The sequence below is a fragment of the Mycteria americana genome, chromosome 4 (genome assembly GCF_035582795.1).
Source record: "Mycteria americana isolate JAX WOST 10 ecotype Jacksonville Zoo and Gardens chromosome 4, USCA_MyAme_1.0, whole genome shotgun sequence".
Taxonomy (NCBI): Eukaryota; Metazoa; Chordata; class Aves; order Ciconiiformes; family Ciconiidae; genus Mycteria; species Mycteria americana.
Genome location: NC_134368.1, coordinates 42,392,582 through 42,415,018, shown reverse-complemented (window position 1 = coordinate 42,415,018; position 22,437 = coordinate 42,392,582). Strand labels below are relative to the sequence as shown.

The window sequence follows — 22,437 nt, the reverse complement described above, 5'->3', positions numbered from 1 at the left end:
GATGCTATGCCTTCAGTAGAATTTTAATCATGTTAACCTAGCTCAATCATAAAAAAAAAAAAACTTTGAAAGACAGCAGCAAGAAGCCCTAAGCTATCTGAGCGTATTGACTAGTTACAGATGTGAGATTGGTCAATGTCTTTATCTCCAGAGTCTCCCCTATTCCAGATCTGCTCACTGTAAGGAGAATGGAATAAGAAGCAGTTATCAGGTCCAGTCCTTCAAGCTTTTTTTTTTTTTCCCTTTCTGACAAGGATGCGTTCACGCAGAACAGTTCACCAATACAGTAGTAAATGCCTCCTTCATCCCTGTTTCATTTTAAGCTTTATGTGTTTGCTCAAACTGCAGCCCTAAAAGACATAATGTAAACTGGATAAAGTTAGTCAAAATCTTCTTTGAAGAGAGGGTAATTGGGAGGTGAATTGACAGAGCGATGTGGAGATACGTATTCCCTTTGCAGATGTTAAAGCCTGTCAGAAACCAGTTATCCAAATTCTTATATTGGCTAACTTCTGTGGCTATTCCTTTTGATAGTGTTTAACCTACAAAAAAAGCTTACACTTACCTTCTAAAATAAACCTTTACACAGGGGATATTCTGTGTTCCAGTATTTATTATAATAAACCATTCTACTACTTCTCGGTAGCAAATCCACGTTCTCAGTTCTGTGGTACTGAATTGTGTGAAGGCCTATCCACTTTGCAAGGAGTTGTTTTAAACAGGCTTTAAAAATGCTTCCACTTCATGTATTAGTTGGAAAGCACTATTTTGTTTGGTGAATTAAGCTGCTAGATGGGTTACTTATTCACTTTGTGGTAAACCACCTGTATATGACAGTTTCTTGCGGAGTGTTTTCTAGTTAATAAAGTAGTTTTGTAACAGATGGCAGAATCTTACAATACTAGTGTGTGCTGAACGAATCATAGTACACAGCCATTAGTATCTCTGGTGTAAAAACCATTCTTTGTCCACCAGACTTACCTAGAGCTTTCCATATTGCACCATTCAAATGAGAACAAATTCATAGGTACCTTCTGCATTGTTTAAAGCTATATAAAATGTAGGCTAACTCCATCAAAATCAGTTTTACTTCTGAATCCTTGCCGATGCAGTTGAAAGAACAATGAAGTGGTCCACTAGTCTTGAGGAAACAGAGTTCTCTCAATGTCAGTGCTTCTCAAATAGCAAGTCATGACCTCTGGGAGTTTGTCACTGGAAAGTTATCAGGATGGCTACAGACACCAGAAATTATTTTTAACAGTTGAAAGGAGAGAAGAATTTTTCTCATTTTACCCTTCCAAATGCATTCTCCTGTCAGTTCTTGAACAAAAAAAAAAAAGCTTTATATAAGTTTATTATTAACATATTTTTACTCTTCCTTTTAACATTAACATAGCAAGTTCATGGAAAAAAATCCCTCGGAACAGTCTTTGGAAATTATGGGATATAATTGCAGTGAGGCTTCCTCTGTTGCATCTGTTTTCATATCTGCTCTAAGAATAAGAAGAAAACGATTGTGGAAAAGCAGGTAGGGTGAGAAAGTGTAATTACCGCTATGGGAAAAAATGAGACCTGCCTTTCAAATGATTTAAATGTTTTAAGAAAGAAATTAGGTCCTTTGTTCTTTTAAAGATACTCTTTTTCTAGATCCTCTTCTCTGAAAAAGAAGGCTTTTGTACAATTAAATATATACATAGAGGGTTATGTCATGCAACATAGGGCAGCATAAGAAACCGAACAGTTGTGCTCTAACATCTGTCTGTCCTCCAACAAGGAAGGCAGTATTGAAAATTTTCCACGCTTGAACATGATACTGGAAGCTTTCCACAGCAGCGCCGATGCTGAAAGCTCCACGCAAGAATGCCGATGTTAGAAACTTGTCAGTCCCAAAGCTGTGCCTTCTCCCAGCACCCTCGCGCCTGGAAAAGCGCTTCTCTCTGCGCCTGGTTCCACAATAAGCTGTCACTGTTTTTTCATTACACCACACTGTTCCTTCTCAGACAAAACCACAAATTCTGTCTCAAGAGATTCAGCCGCTGTTACTCTTCTAAAGCAGTGATCTATGCAGTACTGACTTCGGTCAGTCCGCGTGGTTAATTTATTAGCCACATGTGGATGACAGTTGTGGGGAAGGAGCATAAACTCCAGGACTTGAAGCTTACTTCTGCTTGAATAATTCAGCTCATGAAATGTCTGTTAAGTTTTATAGCTCCCTGGCTTTGAGCCCTTTTGCATTTCTAATCTGGTCCACAATTACAATTTTGGGCGCTATTGTTAACTTCACTTAATCTTAGTAAACTGTGTGTGAGGAGAGAGAAGCAATGTAGTGACTAGAAACGCTGGATAGAAGGAAGAGAAAAGACCAGGCAGATGAGACCAGGTTACAGAGCTGAGAAAGGGATTTGAAGAAAAGTATGTCAACAGACAACAAAAATGTGTGATTGGAGTGATAATACTTTACATCACACTGTATCTCTTGGCTTCTGTGGGCAGCTTCTACAGCTTTTCTGGATACCGGCATCGGCGTGGATAAAGCAAGGGAAGAAAGTAACAAAGACCTTTTATTTGAATTAACGTTTCAGTCAACGGGTCCATTGCAACAGATACCGTTCAGCTGAGGAAATTGCAAACTACAGTTGCATGACCGTAACTCTGACCAAACTTTCATTCTGGTGTAAGTGTATTCTGTGGTGATGCTGTCAGTTTTAATTCAGTCAGTGGGATGAAGAAGCTCTACTGTCCCTCCCCAGAGACTCTGCTATTACCCAAATTCCTGTATGGAATATGCTTAATGTAGCCTTAATGGCAATGAAATTCTGCTTTGGAAAGTGATCGTTCTTGATTGATTACTGCTGAAAGGGTCTCGCTTATGGACCTGAGAAGTCAGTGTTTGCCGGATGAATAACGAAAGCGAGTTACAGCTGCTCTTGATTTTAACGTCACCTAACCTCACTAATAGTAATGCAAGATGTTGAAAGAAAAAGCAAAGTTAGCTTTAACCAGCAATTTTTTGTTATAGAAAAAGATTAAAATCCAAGATACAAAAAGCATTTAAATAGGTCACTGCTTTAAAAAACCCTTTTTAATGTGAGTTACAAAGTCAGACAGCAACTATGTTTCTTTGGCCTATTTCATGTGAGTGTCTCACAGGAGATACATGGTAGGAGCTTCAGGATGAAAAGTAAAAACCAGAACTACCTAGGCTACTGCTTACCTAAATTCAATGCAAAATTTATTTTATTTTACTGTAGTGTTCCAGTTATAAGCAGTTACTTTCTTTGTACTTCAGCAAAAACATATATAACTGCAGCTGCCCAAAAGTTTGCAAAACTGCGATTTCTGTCAATGTCTTACAGAATTGCATTTAAGATAATATATTAGAACTTCTCCCATTTTTTTCTGTTGTATAACGTGCAAATAATATGTATTTTATCAAATGAAATATATTTACCCTTTAAACATTACAGTTTTATTATATCTGCTATTGTAAAGCCTGCATAACCAGTTAAGCAGCTCGTAGGCAAACAGCAGCCGTGTTACACCAGGCTGGTTTAGTCTGAAAGCTCAGGAACTTGTTTTGACTTTGTGCTGTGTACCAAATACCTAAAACAAAGGCAGCCTACACTGGACACTACCCGGGACAGCTGCGGAGCAGAGACTGAACTGCAGCGGTCATATGATAGGAAATAAATACAACAAATCTCTCGTAGTACTAATGCAGATAATATTAGGAACACCAGCTGTTCCTGGTCACAATAATTGTTAACTGAACTTTTTCAGTCTTAATTTGATAAGAACTTTTTTCCACTTGTGTTAGGTTTACAAGCTTTTTTTTTTTTTTTCCTTCCTAACTTTTCTATTGCTAGACCTCACTTTTATTTACTTTCTTATTTACATTCAAAGCAATACTCGTGTAACACTTCTCCCCTGGAGATCTTAACAGACCTCCTTTATATTTTGCTATATTGTTAGTCCCTTTTTACAGGTATGGGAAGAAAGCAGTCATTTGCCTTTGTTCATCCATTAGATAGCTTCACAGGCAGTTTAGAGGGGCTTTAAAATGTGGATAGCTGTAACTTACTCTACTAAATTGATTTAAATGGGTAAAAAAAGTTTCTTTCCTTCTGCCTCCACCCCCCAAGCTCTTCCAGCCTTGGTAAACATTGGTACTTTACCTGAAATGTATACATGACTTCCTTTTAAGAAATAAAATGTAATTGCTAATAAAAATGTTGTACCATTTGGGAATTGGAGAACATAGTTTCAGGATATATTTTTTTTTCCCCTTTCTAAACAGTAAGGCAAAGGGTGGGACTGTGTCTGGCCCTGGAGGTGTGACATCCAGCGAGCAGATCCAAAGAGGCTGTAATCACTGTCCATCTCCTAAATAGTCCAAGCACCCACGTGAGGCTATCCGCTGGTGCTCGCTGCTGCCAAATGAAGTACGTGTCAACCGAGGGTGACTTACAAACGTTGAAACTTCTACAGAACAAACCAGAACGTTTTGTTTGTACCTTGTCCCTTCTGAGGGAGTGTTTTCTTCTGCAGCCACGAGGGTTAGAAACTTAAAAACAAGCTCAACCTGGCAGGAGAAGCTGTTTCCTATGTAATTACAGCTCTAAAATCTTTTAGGAAAGAGAAAGAATAGGGTGAGTTGACAAGGCTGTGTGCCACTGGCCACAAGAGGAAGGAGGAATCGTACCCTCCTGTCTCCCACGGCCAGAATGGAGCAGCAGATTTGGCTGGTAACAGCCTGGTTCCTTGCAAGCACTGTGATACTCGTCAACACGTTGGCTTTGCATCCAGGTAGTGGAAAACCTTAAATGAATTTCAATGGGTCTCATTCAACTTAAATGGGTCTCAAGTTTTGGTCATGTGGAGTACATCCTGTGCTGTTGATAATGTAGACATCAGCTTGGTAGGATAATTTATTCTGTTATTGCTGGCAAAGAGTGCTGTCGTATGTGTCATAGAAATGATCATAGGATACACAGGTAATCTGCCGAGACTAGAAAGAAAATGCCCAGCAAATTTTGAAATTGTTGATTCAGTCAGTCTCATTTTCAGTCACGGATCCTGTGTGATTTTGCAGCAACTGATGATCTAAAATTATAGTTTCTCTAGAAGATCCCATTGTATACTCTACACTATACCATTATGTTAAGTGTTTTACAGTAACAAGAAAGTTTGTTTCAGAGATCTTATGCTACTCGAAAATGTGTCTGTCTATGATACCGGTCAAAAGCTAAAGCTCCTATTCCACAGCCCCAGCTCTTGTGGAAAAAAATCTTAAGGAAGTTTGATAATAAACCCTTGGGTCTGTGATTAATCCTCATCATTTAGTGTGCCCATGTGTGAAGTTAAGTAGATGCTCTCCCTAACCACTGGCAGGGATAAATGCCTACTACAAATGAAAAAGAAATAGGGAGCAGCACAGTCGTGCATTTGAAGAAATAAACACGGAAATCTCAAGTAAAGCTGTTCCGTGTCAGAGAAAGGCCGGCTTATTCAAAGCTACCGAGAAACTAAATTGCAGTCCAAACCATGTCTTTTCCAGTTTTCAAAAGTTGAAAAAGAATATAAATCCTTAAAACCTGTAAGCTCTCAACTTCAGCGTAAACCTTTAAAGAGAGAAACCATCTTGAACACACTCCGGTCCATAGGCTCGATCATGTGCAATTTTTATGTCACTACACTTTATCCTAATAATTAGCATTTATATGTTGTTAAGTTATTGTAATATGTACAAATATTAAAAGCATAAAACTTTCCCAGTAGTTAAAAATTTACTTGGTAAAGATATAGTTCATTTTGGAATGGACTTTCATGATACAACTAGAAACACTAGTTATAATCACAGAACAAAGAAGTTAAAGTTGTTTAAGAGGTAAAAGATCTGTATTATTATTTTCCTAATTCTGACGTAATTTACAAGATCATATAAAATCCTGCTCCAGCAGTCACTTCTGGAGAGAGGTAAGGATCTTTTAGTGCCTGTGGATAGCTGTAATAGCAGAATCGGGTCTCATCTGTGGTGTTTATAATGTTAATAAATATTAACAACCAAACACTTGGATTAAGAAAACCTTCTAAAACCGTATCTGTTTAAAAACCATAATGTTGAAACTGGAGGGTGGGAGTCTCTTTGTGTGTTCTATGCTATAGGATATGTCCTTGACCAGATTTCAAACTTAGGTTTGTGACTGTAAAGGCTAGAGGTGTTACCAGTATGGAAGCTGAGCCTCGAATGTTATCTTTTGAGTAAGTGACTTGAGGTTAGAGGAGCATTGAGGATGAATGGTGTTATCTAATGAAGAAGCAATGCTTTTGATCAGCTGCTGCATATTGAATGAACGATAGCAGTAGGTAGTATCCAAATGTAGGAAACCTGGTACAATCTGCCTAGTGGCCAATTTTTGTGAAAAAAATTGCAAAATATTTTATCTGATTCTTTTCCCATAATATTTCTCAATTAAGGGTTTATTTTCAAGTAACATCAGCAAAAACCAAGTGCAGTTCAAAACTATCATTATACTTGAGTTTGTTGGAGTATAAGCTTATATCTTTTACGCAGAATGAGCTCTGCAGGAGGTTCAGGAAAACCCACGTGTAATTTTACTCATTTTATTTTTATAAAAGTATCTGTATTAGTATCGGACTCTCTTTTGTTTTTACTGACAGAATCCAAATGCCTTGTAAAGACCTTCTAAACGATGCATTCTGGAGGCGGGTGGAGGAAGTGTTCCCCCGCTCCCAAGGGGCACTCAAAACCTGCTGTTAACTTCAACGAGAGCTGCGTCAGACCTAGAGATGCTTGTAACTGTACTGCAAGGACAAGGGCACTGCAAGAGGCTTCAGGGCCACCGAAGTTGCCCATTTTCCTTTCTGAAAAATGAATCCGTATCAGAAGAGGACATGATGGTGTAAAGGAGCACTGTAGTTTCTAGGATCCTCTGACAAAACTGCGAAGATGGTGTAATATGTGTTAAAGCAAAAAGCAAATGATTAAAGACAGTGTCAAATCTGAATTTCTGTAAGCAGAAAACAGTGGTTCACAAAATGTAAGACTGTAGCAAAGAGTATACAGTGCTGTTTGTGGTATCAAGAATGCATTTGAGACCAGCAAAATTTGCTGAAAAGATATGACAGTGTTTCTCTTACTAACAACAAAAAAAAAAAAAAAAAAAAAGCTGAGCAAGCTTTTTTATTTCTTTTCAAGGGATTAAAAAGTAACTTTTAAGCAATATACTACAACTATCGGCCTATCACTCATAGCTGAATTTGTATTGCATTACTAAACAAAACCTCTGGAGGTGGTACTTTTTCACTACGTGTTCCAGATAGTTGCATTACATTTCAGAAAAGCACTGATGGTTTTGTTGGGTCTCTTTCTGACTGCAGGATCTCATACAATATGACACACAATGTTAATCCAAGCAACCTGGATGGACAAATGATCGGTGAAGCAGTGACTGAAGCAAGCAGATGGATGTGCACTTTTAACTTGGCTGAACGGGGGCTTGTGAGAAGGAGGGGTGTTGAAACCTGGTGGGTACCACAGTGCCAAGCTGGAGGGTGGCTTCTCTGCTTCTGTGCAGTTGCGTTTGAGGTAGCTCCCTTATGCCATGTATTGGGTTTGCATGGCAAGGTTTTGGTACCGGGGGGGCTACAGGGGTGGCTTCTGTGAGAAGCTGCTAGAAGCTTCCCCTGTGTCCCACAGAGCCAATGCCAGCCGGCTCCAAGACGGACCCGCCACTGGCCAAGGCCGAGCCCATCAGCAACGGTGGTAGCTCCTCTAGGATAACATAGTTAAGAAGGGGAAAACAAACTGCTGCACAGCAGCAGCCAGGAGAGAGGAGTGAGAATATGTGAGAGACACAGCCCTGCAGACACCAAGGTCAGTGAAGAAGGAGGGGGAGGAGGTGCTCCAGGCACCAGAGCAGAGATTCCCCTGCAGCCCCTGGTGAAGACCATGGTGAGGCAGGCTGTGCCCCTGCAGCACACGGAGGTCCACGGTGGAGCAGATATCACCTGCAGCCCATGGAGGACCCCACGCCGGAGCAGATGGATGCATCCGAAGGAGGCTGTGACCCCATGGGAAGCCCACGCTGGAGCAGGCTCCTGGCAGGACCTGTGGACCCGTGGGGAGCCCATGCTGGAGCAGGTTTTCTGGCAGGACTTGTGACCCCACGAGGGACCCATGCTGGAGCAGTCTGTCCCTGAAGGACTGCACCCCGTGGAAGGGACCCACGCTGGAGCAGTTCATGAAGAACTGCAGCCCGTGGGAAGGACTCACGTTGGAGAAGTTCGTGGAGGACTGTCTCCCATGGGAGGGACCCCACGCTGGAGCAGGGGAGGAGTGTGAGGAGCCCTCCCCCTGAGGAGGAAGGAACGGCAGAGACAAGGTGTGATGAACTGACCACAGCCCCCATTCCCCATCCCCCTGCCCCACTGAGGGGGAGGAGGTAGAGAAAATCGGGAGTAAAGTTGAGCCTGGGAAGAAGGGACGGGTGGCGGGAAGGTGTTTAAGATTTGGTTTTATTTCTCATTATCCTACTCTGATTTGATTGGTAATAACTAAACTAATTTCCCCAAGTCGAGTCTGTTTTGCCCGTGACGGTAATTGCTGAGTGATCTCTCTGTCCTTATCTCGCCCCACGAGCCTTTTGTTATATTTTCTCTCCCCTGTCCAGCTGAGGAGGGCAGTGATAGAGCGGCTTGGTGGGCACCTGGCGTCCAGCCAGCGTCAGCCCACCACATACCACATTTACTGTTGCTCTATCAACCAAAAGTAGGTGTCATACTTGATTAAGTCCCCCAACAAACAATTTGTCATGTACGTTCAACAAAGAACATCTAAAGTTTCTGTATCAATGTTTCTGTATTTTTGCACGTAAGAACGAAGCCTTCTAACAGAAGGTCCTTTGATGCCTCCTGTAACTAAAAGCTTATTGCGAAAGTGAATTGGCACAAACAGTTAAGGGGCATGTATTACAAATCTTTAAAGCTTTTACAGTACACAGGCTTATCAGTTTTAATCCCGTAACACCTAGATTATTCTTAAAATACAATGTTTATTTTTGGACCCTGTTTACGGCTTTAAATCTTTTAATAAAAGCCTGTGTTACATAAACTCTTTCGTACACCTTTAGCTTCCATTGTACAAGGCAGAATGCTTAAAAAAGGAACAGTGGCTTCAGCTGGATTACTCAAAGACCTGGAAATACCAGTTTTGCACCAATATCACTATTTTGGTTAAAGGTATGATTTTTTCTCTTACTGTGTTACTTGACTCATATACAATAAGCTCTATAGGTGCTAATATAGATTAAGTTTTGTCACACAATTAACTATCCGAAGTTACATTTTAACTATCCTAGTGTAAAACATACAAAGAAGTAAAAAAAAAAAATGCAGTTCATAGGTAAATCCCAATATTCCTGTGCTTTGGGCTCTATGCTTTAACACATTTGGACAATAAATTGGAGGCAGAGCAATAGGCAGTAGCATGGTTAGTTGGTGCTGGAGCGGGAAGGGAAAATCAGAGGTTCGAAAATCAGAGAAAGGAGAGCGCAATAAAAAGAACGGGACTTGTTTCTGATAAGGAAGGAGAGATTGGGTCACTGTTCTTTATCACAGCCAGTTGCTCTTTTATCAAAAACACCGGGGTGTGTGGTAGAATTTGCAGAATTTTTAAAGTGTTTTAAAGGAAACTATGCTTCATTGGAATAGTTACAATCCAAAACAAAGAAAATGTGTATTTCCTGTGAAAAATGTATACCAATAGTTTTCCTTATTATTCCATTTGCAAACAGGATAATTTCAGGTGCTGCACACAAGTGCACTAACACACAGACTTCAGATGAATGGTACCTGTTGGGGAAGGGAATAGTCATCCCCAGTCCCCAGGTGAACTTTATCATGTGGAGATGTAGATACAGTTACAAGCCACACTTCCTTTCCAAGAATAATTACTAATAATACGTTTGCAGTGTGCTTGCAATATATCCAAGATGATGCGTCCAATTATCATTCTTCTCTCTCAAATTACAAAACACATCAGTCAAAAGCTAACAGGAGCTGGGACATATGGCATCTCAGAGAGGCACAAGCTGCTCCGCTCCCACCTGCGCCTGGCCCACCTCAGTGCCAGGAGGGGCCACCGAGTCCCGCTGACTTTGGAGCCTGGCAAATTCAGGCACGTCTCAAGATGCTGTAGCTCCTGCTCCTTCTGCATGCCACTTATAAGTCATCCATGCTGTGTTTTTGGCACCCATAAGGGATATAGCTTACTGCTGCTTTCCATACGATTCAGCTCTGCCTGTGTGCATAGCCCGTAAGTGCTGTTGAAGTCTCACGCAAAGAGTGGCTGGTTTGGAGCTGCCGTTTCCTTTGAACTGATTTAATTTTTAAGTTTAATCAGTGTACTGTTGCAATACTGCATGTTTTTATGTTTATTTAAAATCTCTCCCTATATATGCTTTAGTTATATCTGAATACTACTAACCACTAATAGAGCTTGTTATAAAAAAACACTACTAGAGCTTATGTTATAAAATCATAATTTTAGATGACATACTCTACGATGAGTGATTTTTTTTTTATTTCACAGGGCCCAAACTTCATGAAAGTTTGCAAATCCATCCTGTAGTAAGCTTCATACTGCCTGATAAGCCCATGTAGCTGCAGCTCTTTGTATTTTTTGATCCCACATATGATGCAAGATTAAAAGTGACATGATTTCTTTGTCACTGTAAGCAGGCATTCACACCAAATGGGGTGGTCATCCCCCTGCACCGGTCACACGGTCCTGCCCTTCCACTGGACCTTCCTGTGTGCTGGGACATCATGCAACTGAGCGGTAAAGCAGATCAGGGTTAAACTTAACTGATTTTCTTGTTGCTGGTTTAGTTGTAACCCAATCCAGTTTACCAGCCACAGAAATGCTTTTACAAGCACAAAGGACAGGGCACAGGTGTGAAAATGAGCAACTTACAGCAGAAGCAGAACCATCTTTCTCATCTTACTGTCTTATCGTGAGCTAATCATGAAACTATGATACTACTCTACTTGAAATTCCACTTATAAATTAACATATTGGCAAGCATGGCTGGGCAACATAATCAGGCTTTTAACTCCTCCCGAACTGTACAAAGAGGATCAGAAACATTTAAAAGGCACAAGTGATCTTTCCATCGTACCAAATCACAGCAGCCAGACCCAGATTGACATATTTTATGCTCACACGAAGGTCAAATCCATCTGCAAAAATAAAAGGGACCTCAAAAAACATAGCCTAAGAGTCTAGAATTTGCTATTCATGATCCAGCATTCCTGGAAGAATTCCTGGAACTCACCCTTGTCCCACTTTTCCCAGCTCGTGCTTCCTGTGTTCTTCTTTAAGGCCCACTATCATTGTTACTGTCTTTTTTTTATTATTATTTAGAAACTATTACATTTTTTGAAAGCGTGAAATCACAAGAAACTCAAAAAGTGAGTTAAACATCTGTTGCCTGAGATTATACAGCAGCAGAGCGTGGAATTAAACCCAGGCACTCCACATAGTCTTCAGCTCGGCTGATAACAAAACGGGGTTCGGTATTTTTTCCAACTCTTACCCAATTTCCCTCTCTAAGCACTGAAATGTGCCCTCTAGGTAACTGCTGTCTGTGGCTTTATGCTCAGCTTAGCTTCAGTTACTGCATCCTTCATTCAGTTGCGACTGTGGGGAGCGTGACGTGGGACCTACCCTTATTCTCTAATACCAGGTTATGCAATCAGATTAAGGAGCCATCTGCAGCGCAAAAACCAAAACTGCGCTATAATCGCGTTCCCCGGCTCACGCAGAACTTTGGCTTACGCAGGATCTGTCCCTCCTCAAGTCATTCGCCGGCCTCCCCGCTACTCGCCTCCTCCATCCACAAGCTGAAAACACATGGCAAGCTATATGGTCAAATACTTCAGCGATTAAATCATGACACTTTGAGTACGGTCAGCTCGGTTGCCGTTTCTGAGATTTAAAGGACTATTCGCGGCAGTTCAAAAGGAAAGCAAAACCTCACCCTTTGCTGTGTGCGCTTTGAACGTGCTTGAAGAAAAATAGTAGGTCAAAGCTGGCTGCTTCTGCCGCTCCGCTGTCGACAGCCGAATTGTTAAATGGTTTAATGCAAATGCATCTCTTACATAGTTTTGTGAAGTCTCGAAACTAAAAATACTTGCTTTTATGGAGTATTTTCACAGTATCTATTTCAGGTGGTCGCATGTACAGCAAGGTCTTGGTTCATCACTAGCGAAAATAATTCTGCGTTCTCAGTCCTTTCTGTAACTGTTAAAAAGTCACCTTTATTAACAAAAAGTGCTTTTAAATGGCAAAACTGGAAACTCGCACTGCAAGTCGTCTTTGCTTCCAAAGACCTTCGCTACAGGAACGCAAGACTGACCCCCAGTTACACGTGTTTTAAAAGCTGCTTTAACAAAGGACCGAGCTCCGGCTGTTCTGGGGCCGGAGACACAGCCGGCGGCCCCGCGGCAGCTCCCTCCCGCCGGCGGGGCAGCAGCGCCCGCTCAGAGACCGCCCCCGCCCGCCCCGCCGGCGGGACCCGCTCTCCAGCCATGGCTGACAGAACGAGGGGAAGAGAAAGCAGGCAGCGAGGCACAAGACCCAGACGGACGGCAGAAGAAAAAACAAAACTCCTAGAAAATCCCAGACAAGGAGCCCGAGACGCGCGGCTCAGACCGAAACGGCAGAGCTACAACAGGGAAAGGGGGGGAGTTAATGCCGGGCGAGAGCCGCCGGCGGACAGGGGAGAGGACGCGCGGGCGCCGGAGCCTCTCTCGGCCGAAGCACGCCTACGCGCTGGCCGTGCGAGCGCCCGCAGCCTTCGCTGCCCCCGCGGGAGACGCCGCCCACCCCGCGCCCGCCTCAGGGGCCGCCCGGCCCCCCCGTCCGCCCCGCGCGTTTCTCGCCTTCCCGCCTCCGCCGCGGCAGGGCCGGGCCGGCGCCGCCGCACGGCCGCCTTTCAAATCCCAACGGCCGCGCCGCCGGGGAGGGGCGACGAGGGGCGAAAGGCGGGCGGCGAACGGGGCCTTTTAAAAGTGGGCTGAGCCGCTGCCGCCGCTCCCGCGCGGCGGGCCCGGCCTCCTGCCGGCGGGGGAAAGGGAGCGCAGCGCAGCGCAGCGCGGCCCTTCGCCGCCGCCGCAGCGGAAAAGAGCGGCGGCTCGCCCCGCCGCCCCCGCGGGACGGCACCGCCGGCCTGAGCGCCGCAAAGCGGCACGCCGAGCCCCCCGCCCGCGCTCCCGCCGCCGCCGCCGCGCGGCACCTCGGGAGCTGTAGTTCCCCCGCCGCGGCAGCCGCGGAGGGGGCGGCGGCGGCAAGAACTGCATTTCCCGTGGCGCCCCGCGGCGGGGGAGCCGGCATGCGCGGCGGGCGGGGCGGGGCGGCGGGCAGGTTGCTGTTGTTACATAGGAAACAGCTGAAGAGTCTCCACATGACAGGGGGGGAAGGAGGAAGTGGGGCGGCCCGCGGGGCGCCGCCGCTCCGGTAGCCGCGGGCTCGGGCAGCGGCAGCCGGCGGGGAGAGCCCTTCCCGCGGCGTGCGGGCTGGCCGCCCTCGAGGGCGGGCTTGCGCCCCGGTGCCGCCGCTGAGGGGAGGCGGGCAGGGAGCGGGGGAGCGCCCCGCCGGGCCGCGGCGTCTCGCCGGGGAAGTTTGGTGCGGGGCGGGATCCCGCCGCCCTCCCCCGGGCTTCCCGCCGGCTGCGGAGGTGGCGCCGGGCATGAACGGCTTCGCCCCCGAGGAGGTGACCCAGCGCGGGGCGGACCCCGCCGCCGCCACCGCCGCGGTGGTGAGCAATGCGGGCTCCGCTGTGGAGGTGCCAGCGCCGCCAGCGCCGCCGGGGCTGGCTCCGGCCGCCGCCGCGGGCTCGGCGGGCGCCGGGGGTGCGGGCGGCCCCGGCGCCGGGCAGCTGTGCTGCCTGCGGGAGGAGGGGGAGCGGTGCGGCCGCGCCGCCGGCAACGCCAGCTTCAGCAAGCGGATCCAGAAGAGCATCTCGCAGAAGAAGGTGAAGATCGAGCTGGACAAGAGCGTAAGTCCGGGGACGGGAGGGGAGGGAGGGCGGGCACACGCGGGACCGCCGCCGGCGGGGCAGGCAGACAAAAGCGGCCGGCGGGTCCGGCGGTGCGTGCCCGGGCGGCGGCGGCGTGTCCGGCCCCAGCCCCGCTCCGCGCGGGCCGGTCGCTCCAGTGGCTCGGTTGGTTTGGGGGCTTTTAATAAAGTTTCGGGTTTTTTTTGGCGGCGGGGAAGTGTTGTTCCCCCCTTCCCCTCCGCCCCCCCTTTTTCCGTAGCACGGCGGAGTTTGGCTGGCGCTGCAGCAGCATGGCCTGAAAGTGCTCTCCCTCTGCGGGAGAGGGTGGGGGGGAAGCGCCCGCCCCTCCTGCCTGCTTCTGGGGTCCCCTCCCGCCCCCAAGAGCCGGGGGCACCGGCTGCGTGTCCCCCCCGTGTAGCTGGAGGGGGAAGAAGTGTGGCCGGGAAGCGCTCCTCCTCCCCGGAGCGGAGCCTGCATGGCTCCCGGCGCGCTAGTTTGTGTCTGTTCCTGGCGAGGGCAGCGCTGGGCTGCTCCGCCTCGTGTTGCAATGTTGCACGTCTCCCCTTGCCACTGTATCTTCCGCTCGGCAGCCATCAGGCGCCGCGCAGCGCGGCCGGGCAGGGGGAGCGGACCCCCCCACGGCGGAGGGGGCGGTGGCCGGGCCGCCTCCGGCCGCCTTTCTGCGGAAGGAAACGCCCGGGCGTTTCGGAGGGGTGCTTGCCCTTGCCCGGTACCGCGGGAGGGCTTCCCGGTGCGGGGGAAACGCGGCTTAAAATGCGCGGCAAGCCGGCGTTACCGCTCCGCGCCTCGGCCAGAGCTTCGTGCGCCCCGAGGGACCCCCCACGTCCCCCTAACCCGGCCCGGGGGCTCTTCGCCCCGCAGGCGTGGTCCCTGAACGCAGCTCCCTACTTTCATTGCCATTAAAGCACGCAGCTCTGAAAATCGGGTTGGTACGCGCCGAAGAGTTCTCCCAAAGCGTGTAGATCCGTACAAAGGGGAACTTTTAGAAAGGGGGGAAAAAAAAAAAAAAGTGTGTTGCTCGACCTCGCCTAGGTTGTGGAAATAAAACAAGGAGTGAGGGATATAGATGGGAAATAGCTGGTGGGAAATGAGAGCCGGCTTTTTGCCCTCCAAAGAACATCTGAAAGCTTGCTTTTTGTTTGTTCGCTTCCCGATCCCCGAGTTGCGATGAGTGGCCGGAGGGAAGGTTGTGCTCGTGTGCCTCTGCAGCCTGTTACTATTAATCACTCGATTGCAGCACTTCGGTGTCCTCTGGGCCAAGCCGGTGGCAGCGATCTGTAGCGTAACACATTCTTTATTTAGAAAAATCCAGTAGGAAAGCTTCCTGAACTCAGTTAGCGTGACTGTGGCTGCTGGAAGGTTGTCTGTACATGCATTTATATCATAAGTCTGGGAGATACTTATGTGGATTTGATTGAAAGATGCAGTATTATTTTTTTAGGCGAGACATCTGTACATTTGTGACTTCCACAAAAACTTAATTCAGAGTGTGAGAAACAGAAGAAAGAGGAAAGGCAGCGACGATGATGGTGACTCACCAGTGCAAGACATCGACACTCCAGAGGTAGCTAAATAGCTGGGGTTTCTAATTGTTGTGTTAAGCATGTTCTTAATGACTACAGAGTCTGCATGGATACCGCTTTTCCACCCTTGGAGCTCTCCTTGTTTTGGGGCATGCGGGAAAGGGAAGGCTCCTGGTTCACTCAGTTCTTAACGTAACAAAAGCTAACTGAATTTTGTGGTGTATTTTCTGTATTAATTGTGCAGAGTAGAATGAACAAGATTCTTTGGATTATTTTTAAGCGTCTGCTAGTTCTCTCAGAAAATTGCTATTTTCAACTTTCTCCTCCTTAGTGCTTCCTTTCCAGAGTGGTGCTTTGCCACATATCAGCAAACTCTGTCTTCTGCAGGAGTTGACAACTTGAAGGGAATTGCACATAGGGCTTGGGATATAAACGCTTCACTACCCCGGTGCTCCGATCCTTTCCTTCTGTGCTAAATGTGTTGCAGATGGCTCTTGCAGTTATTTTGTTGCCTTAGTTTAACTAGGAAAGCTTGATGATGGTAGCTCTTTGTTTTTACCCCTTGTTGGGGGAAGAGATGTTTGGGGAGCTGTGCTAGAAAGGAGTGGAGAAGGATGGTGCTTTTCCGACCTGTTTTCTCCACTGCAGACCAGTGAAACCTTACCCATTATAAACGTGAACTGCAGCTTTCAAACCTTTTGCGTAGTATAGCGGGAGAGACTGCACCTAAGGCTCTTTTTCCTACACGTGCTCTGCATTATTTCTGCTACAGCCTGGCTTAGCAGGTGCTCTTCAGTGTGTTAATTTTGAGCAGAGGCTGTCATGCCTACCTGGTCCCTTCTAAGAGGGATTTTTTTAAAGCATTCTTCAGAAATTGCTCCATAAGTGTTAATTTAATGGCATCCTTATGGTCAGCATCTGCAGATATCAGCAGCATAAGTGATGAAGCTTTGTGCAAGAATCCTTGCCTCAAGGCACGTGGCTCCAGTCTGAAGGCTCTGACTAAGAGGATTTTAGGGGATTGGGAGTAGTTTGATGCTGGGCTGTGTTGTTTGTTAAATATGTGGGATTGCTTCTTTGAAAGTTCTGTCTAAAGCTAATGTTCTGCGTGACTTCAGGTAGCACTCTGGCACAGTGGTAATTGCAGCTCTTCTGCAAGGCTGTTTTGTTTTCTCATGCAAGAATTATAAAACATGTCACAACCGATGGATATCTCTAGAACAAAAAAGCAAGCTTTTTTTTTAATGGTACTACTGCAGGAAAGAAGACTGCCTGGCAGTATTTTTGAGAAGCTTCAGCTGGCCGTTGGGACAATGGCAGTATGTTGATCCCATGTGATTGCTGTATGCCTTAGATGCCCGTTGGCCCTTGACCTTCTTTATTTTCAATCGCTATCCAGTTTACTGAGAGGGGAAAAAAAAATACCATTCTTCTGAAGACTTGTAAGGCCCTCCTGTTTCCTTCTCAGTCATGACAATCATTACTGGTTAGAAGTGACTCCTACAGGAGGGGAAGAGGCTTCTGCAGTACTGGTAGCTTCTGGGACTTGGTGGAAAGCTGCTGCTACTCCTCTGCGTGATGCTCTAGTGTGGGGGTTCCCCACTGTGACTCAGGAAGTGGAACTTGTGCCATGTAAACTTTAGAATACCGAAGGATGCCCAGCCTCTATCATGCAAGGCATCGAATCTGGCCAGGTTACCAAGTATGCGGCAGCACTGCTGTTGTTTAAATATTCTATAGTTGAGGCCGCTAAATGAATTTAAAGCAGAAGTGAATGCCTTAACCAATCTTTAATGCAGTGAGTTTGGAGAACGCTACTGTAATTGCAACTGATCTAGCAGAATTTCTCATTCAGCCTGCTTTCTCAGCTTGCTTTCCCACTCAAGTCATCTGATTAAGCTCTCTTAATATTGTCAAGGAGGGTGGGAGGGTAAGCTGTTGCTCAGAGAAGTGACTGTTGATCAGAGTTCATGGGATTGAAAACTGAGGGAGTACTGGCTTAAAGTTGTGTATTTGTATCCCTAAGAGGACCTTGTGCAATTCTCTCAACTGTCAACTCACGGTGAAAAATAGTTTTGGACAACTATGCCCATGCACATAACTTCTGCATTGTGCTTATGTAGCACGGATATGTTTGCAGAGCAAGAGCAGCTTTTTTCTTCTCTCACCTCAAGCCAAGAAAACTTTGTGCTCTAGGCTTTTTCCCGATTCTAATACGTGCTATGTCAGGGGCAGATGTGCTATATGTTGCATGTAACTTGTGTAAAATTTGATGGCCTAAATCACAATATAGGGGCCTCCTTTGAGTCAGCATCTTCACAGATGTTATATGAAAGTTGTTACTGGGCTTTGTGTTATCATGCTTGAACCAGGGAACAAACAAAAAAACCCAGAACTGATTAAAGTACAATAATGAGTTCCAAATATTGTCCACAGCTAAAGGGAGGCAGAGCCATGCTCGGTAACAACAAAAAGCTCTTAAACCGAGCTGGGCTGTTTTCCTATCCACTGGAAGGTGCGGGGTGGGGTTTGTTTTTTGTCAAAATGAGATCTGCTGAGCTGATGGTTTACACTTACATATCTGTGAGATTCCAAAATGTTTTTGAGAGGCGAACTATTAATGACTGAATCCTTTTCAGTTACATTAGATTGTTTTCTTCCCCTTTCCCCTCTTTTCTTCTAGGTTGATTTATATCAGTTACAAGTAAACACACTTCGAAGGTACAAAAGACACTTCAAGCTACAGACCAGACCAGGACTTAACAAAGCACAGCTCGTTGAAGTACGTATGAGTGTTTGTTCCATAATAGAAAATGCAACTTGCTCTGGCATGTGGTTTTCTATACAATGTGATCCTTGCATAAAGAGCATATGTAATCTGGGTTTTAGGAGAACAAAAGGAAACTGCTTATCTAGCTTCCTTCATTGGCCACAGCTCCCAAGCCAAGTAAATCAAAAGTAAAAGCTCTTTCCAGAGGAGGGACTCCTAACTTCTGAAAGGAGTGTGTGCTGCTTAAAAACGCAAAGTGTCGAGTTGGAACAGTGAGATGATCTGCGTGTCCCTGAATATCATGGAATCACAGATTTATAGTCTGTGCATCAGTCACACCTTCACTTGAAGTGTCCTGCTGAAAAGAACTATAAACTGAGAGGTAGCAGTGAAGTTCTAGCAATGTTCAGTCTTTGCTTTAAAAAGCTAGTTAATACAAACATAGGTGTTTCTGTGTATGTAAAGTATGGAAATCTGAAAAACAGGCTCCTATTGATAATTATGTTAACTAAAACCACTGGGATCTGTCATCAGAAAAATGGAACTTTATGAAATTAGGGTTTTTTCTTATCAATATTTCTAGAAGTGCTGAAGCTGTGTGTGAGCACAGCTGTATGCAAGCATCTTTGCTGCACGTGAGTGTAATCTTAAAGGAGTCCTTCTGTGCTGCAAAGATGCAGTTTCAGCGTGCTGATGTAAATACGTGGGAGAACTGGTGATCTTCTTTTCACAGGGAGATATAACAACTGTGTTTTCACTTTTGTGCAGTGATACACTGAGTTGTACTTTGGTGCAGACATTTTGTTGGTCCCTGCCTTAATCTGTGTGGTTTAAAGGCAAGGTCCTTAAATGTGTGGGAGATCTCAAGGCTGAGCTATAAAAGAATAGTGCTGCTGCCACTATGAGTAAGAATTTAAAATTAGTCTTCTGTTTTCTTATATTTGAGCTGAGGTACAGCTAGCTCTTGAATTAGCAGGACTGTGATTTGAAAAAGCACAAGCAGTTTTTGTTCTGCAAAACTAGCATTTCTAAGGGTCTGCTTTAGGTACATCTCACGAGATATTTGCGCTAGCTTATGCTTCTTATGCTGATTGATGTGAATAGGCAAAGCTTCTGTCACGTGCTTTGTTTGACCTGCAGGTATTTGTGAGCCATAGCTGCAGAACTTCCTTAGTTTACAGTGCATGTGATCCTCGTAACCTGTCCTAATGTACAATAGACACTCCTCTAGCTGTTACTTAGAAGTCTACTTTACAGGACTCTTGTTTCTCTGTGAATTTTGGGGGGCTGGGGTTTAGAAAGCTTTCTAACTTGCTAATTACGCTAAACATTTATACTTATACCCTGTGGTAATTAAATGAGCAGTCCCATTTTTCTCACTTCCTCTTGCTAATTTTAATCTACAGTATTCTGTAAAAAGACAGAGAATAGTCTTAGGTAGGTATAATATTTTGAGTGCTTTCTTTTAAAGCTGATGTTCATTTTGATGAAAGGAAGGACTTCTGGAATGACAAAAGTGATTCAAAAACTTTTTAGAGATTGTCATATTTTAGTGGTTACAGCATGGTGAATTTTCATTGATAGCTCTGTTTTGAAGAGCTGAATGTTCAATTATAATTCTCAAAGATTATTGTATTGTCTTAGATGTTTCTATACATGACTTGTGACAGACGTGTTGTTTCCCCCCCCACCCCCCACCCCAAGTGATGAGCAGTAGCCTCTCATTTCTGTGCTGTAGCTCTGTTGATATTCTATAGTCGTTACTTGCTTTATAGTCAAGTTTTAACTATGCAGTTGTAATGATACTCCCATGCTTGTTTTAACTCATTTTTTTTCCTGAAAAATTTCTGGGCTTTTTACTTTGGAAATTAGGGTGCAATCTGCTATATTTAGTTCATAGTTCTCAGTAAAATGGTTCCTGTTTACTTTTTTCTGACTGTTAAAGACTTTTGAAGAGAGGTAGCTTTTCTTTTTTTTGAGCTTCTTGATCAGTCTTTCAAACTTTAATGTAGTTGATTTAAATCTGAATCTTCAGTTTCTGCATATAAGAGTGGTTATTTAATTTCCTTGTGTTCTTCCTTTATAGATAATTGGCTGCCATTTTAGGACAATTCCAGTGAATGAAAAGGACACCTTAACATATTTCATCTACTCGGTGAAGAATGACAAGAACAAACCAGATCTAAAGATGGATAGTGGGGTTCATTAGATGGAAAAGGTTGGGACTGAGACTCACACCGCAAATCAAAAGACTGAGGGTTTTTGTTGATATACAAAAGCTTTCTTTGTAACTTTTTTCTCCCCAGAGAGTTTGTCTCTGTTTTATTTTTCATAACCTTGCTGATTTGTTTGAAAACCATCTCTTATGAAACAAATTTCCTCAGCAAAAGTATTTTAAATAAATATCACTGATATTGTTGCTCAAGTGGGTGTGTCTGTAACTTATTTAGTGAGTTACTTGTACCTAATAGTTAAGCTTTGACTAATTCTGTAATAATATTAAAATATTTTTCAATTAAAGTGTGCCAAGAATATATTTATGAATGTACTTCAAGTTCTCATGATGCAATGCCTTTTAAAAAAAAAAAGCTGTAGCAGACTTGGCAATAGATTCTTTTTCCTAAGGTAAAAGGCTTTAAATGACAGTTCCAGTTGTTAGCTGGGCAGAAATGGCTGAATAACATTTTCTTTTTCCCTTTTGGAAACAAGAATTGATGGGGGATTTTCTGATTTGTTTATTCATCTTGTCATTGCTGGGATATATGCTTCCAAGCACCGAGGCCTTCCTGCTCCTATATTAAAATGGAAAAAAATGCAGCTCTCGAATTTCAAAGCTATAAGTACGGATGAAAAGACTGCTGCAGCTTACTGTGCCGAGAAATCCTTCCACTTGGTAAGAAATCCTTTAGCTGCTGACTTTTCCATTCATCTACATAGAATGTGGCTAAGAACTTAATTGGAGGATGGAAGACAGAGTCTGTGCTGGGTCAATATGGTATCTTCTAATAGGCATACTATTTGTTTTTCATTGCATGCATTAGCTCAGGCCTGTTTAAAAAAAAAAAAAGGAAAGGGGAAAAAAAAACCAAGCCAAAACTTATGGTAACATATGAGAAAAATATCCAGCAATCTTTTGCATTTAATTGAATATCTTAGTAAAGTCTGATGTTGAAGACGGTATTATGAATGACTTCTTGTATTGTTGTTTAGCTGTTGTGCCAGTCTAAATGTGTGGTATATGGAATATGATTTCTTTCTGCTTTAAGCTGTGCACGTAGATTGAAGAAAAGGCAGAGGGAGAAGAGTTCTCATCTTAAAGCAGAGGAGGACGTAGCTTCAGCTTGTTCAGTTAGCATTTGTTGCAACTCTTAACCTTATCAGATGTTTAAAAGCTTTTTCTTAATTTGGGAAAAATGAGGAAGCAGTATTTCTGTGGTCTAATCTGCTCAATGTTGTGAGTTTTTTTGAAAACTACTACTTTGCTGGCATCACTGCAACTAAGATGCTCCATTTAGCTTTTTTGACCCATGACACTTGCATAGAACTGAATGATGATAAACCCTAACCTCCAACTGGCTGCCTTCCCAGTAGCTCTCCGTGGCCTGATTTCTTTCACTTGCAGCGTCTTATGTATTTCCACAATAAAATTCTGCGATGTTGGCCTAAGTTCAAGACAGTTAGTGATATCTAGCTAGTGGTAGCTAAAATTGGTATTCCTTTGAAGAGATGTTTTAGTGCCCATTTCACTACAGTGACTATAAAGTTGTTTGCTAAATATCCTTTGCACAAATTGGGCTTGTAATCTTCAAAGCGCTAGTTGAGGAAACAGCTAGGGAACCTGGCCGTGGATAGGACATCTGAAGGAGAAAGGCTTTTTCTCCAAGTGCGTGGCAGGGGTGAATATTCTCACCTAGGCCTGGCGGGATCTGTAGAAGAAGCTTTGGGAGGGAAGGAGAGTGGAGAGAGAAAGAACAGCAAGTTTCTATGGGAAGTCAGTCTTGGAGCAGTAGCCCAAGTGACCCTGTCCTGCTGCACGTGGAAA

At 44.6% G+C, this 22,437-nt stretch overlaps 1 protein-coding gene across 1 annotated transcript; it reads left to right on the top strand.

The window, feature by feature from the left end:
* Positions 1–13,207: 13,207 nt before the first annotated feature.
* SAP30 (Sin3A associated protein 30) lies at positions 13,208–20,820 on the top strand. The gene is made up of 4 exons (XM_075500305.1): positions 13,208–14,081; positions 15,544–15,666; positions 18,309–18,407; positions 20,482–20,820. Exons 1-4 carry the CDS (start codon positions 13,773–13,775, stop codon positions 20,602–20,604), a joined length of 654 nt encoding a protein of 217 aa, XP_075356420.1. The 5' UTR covers positions 13,208–13,772; the 3' UTR covers positions 20,605–20,820.
* Positions 20,821–22,437: the final 1,617 nt, after the last annotated feature.

Excerpts from the sequence above, each read along its gene's own strand:
- SAP30 (XM_075500305.1), top strand. The coding sequence starts at position 13,773 with ATGAACGGCTTCGCCCCCGAGGAGGTGACCCAGCGCGGGGCGGACCCC. Across the intron at positions 15,667-18,308 it reads AAGACATCGACACTCCAGAG|GTTGATTTATATCAGTTACA; the intron begins GTAGCTAAATAG and ends CTTTTCTTCTAG. Across the intron at positions 18,408-20,481 it reads ACAAAGCACAGCTCGTTGAA|ATAATTGGCTGCCATTTTAG; the intron begins GTACGTATGAGT and ends CTTCCTTTATAG.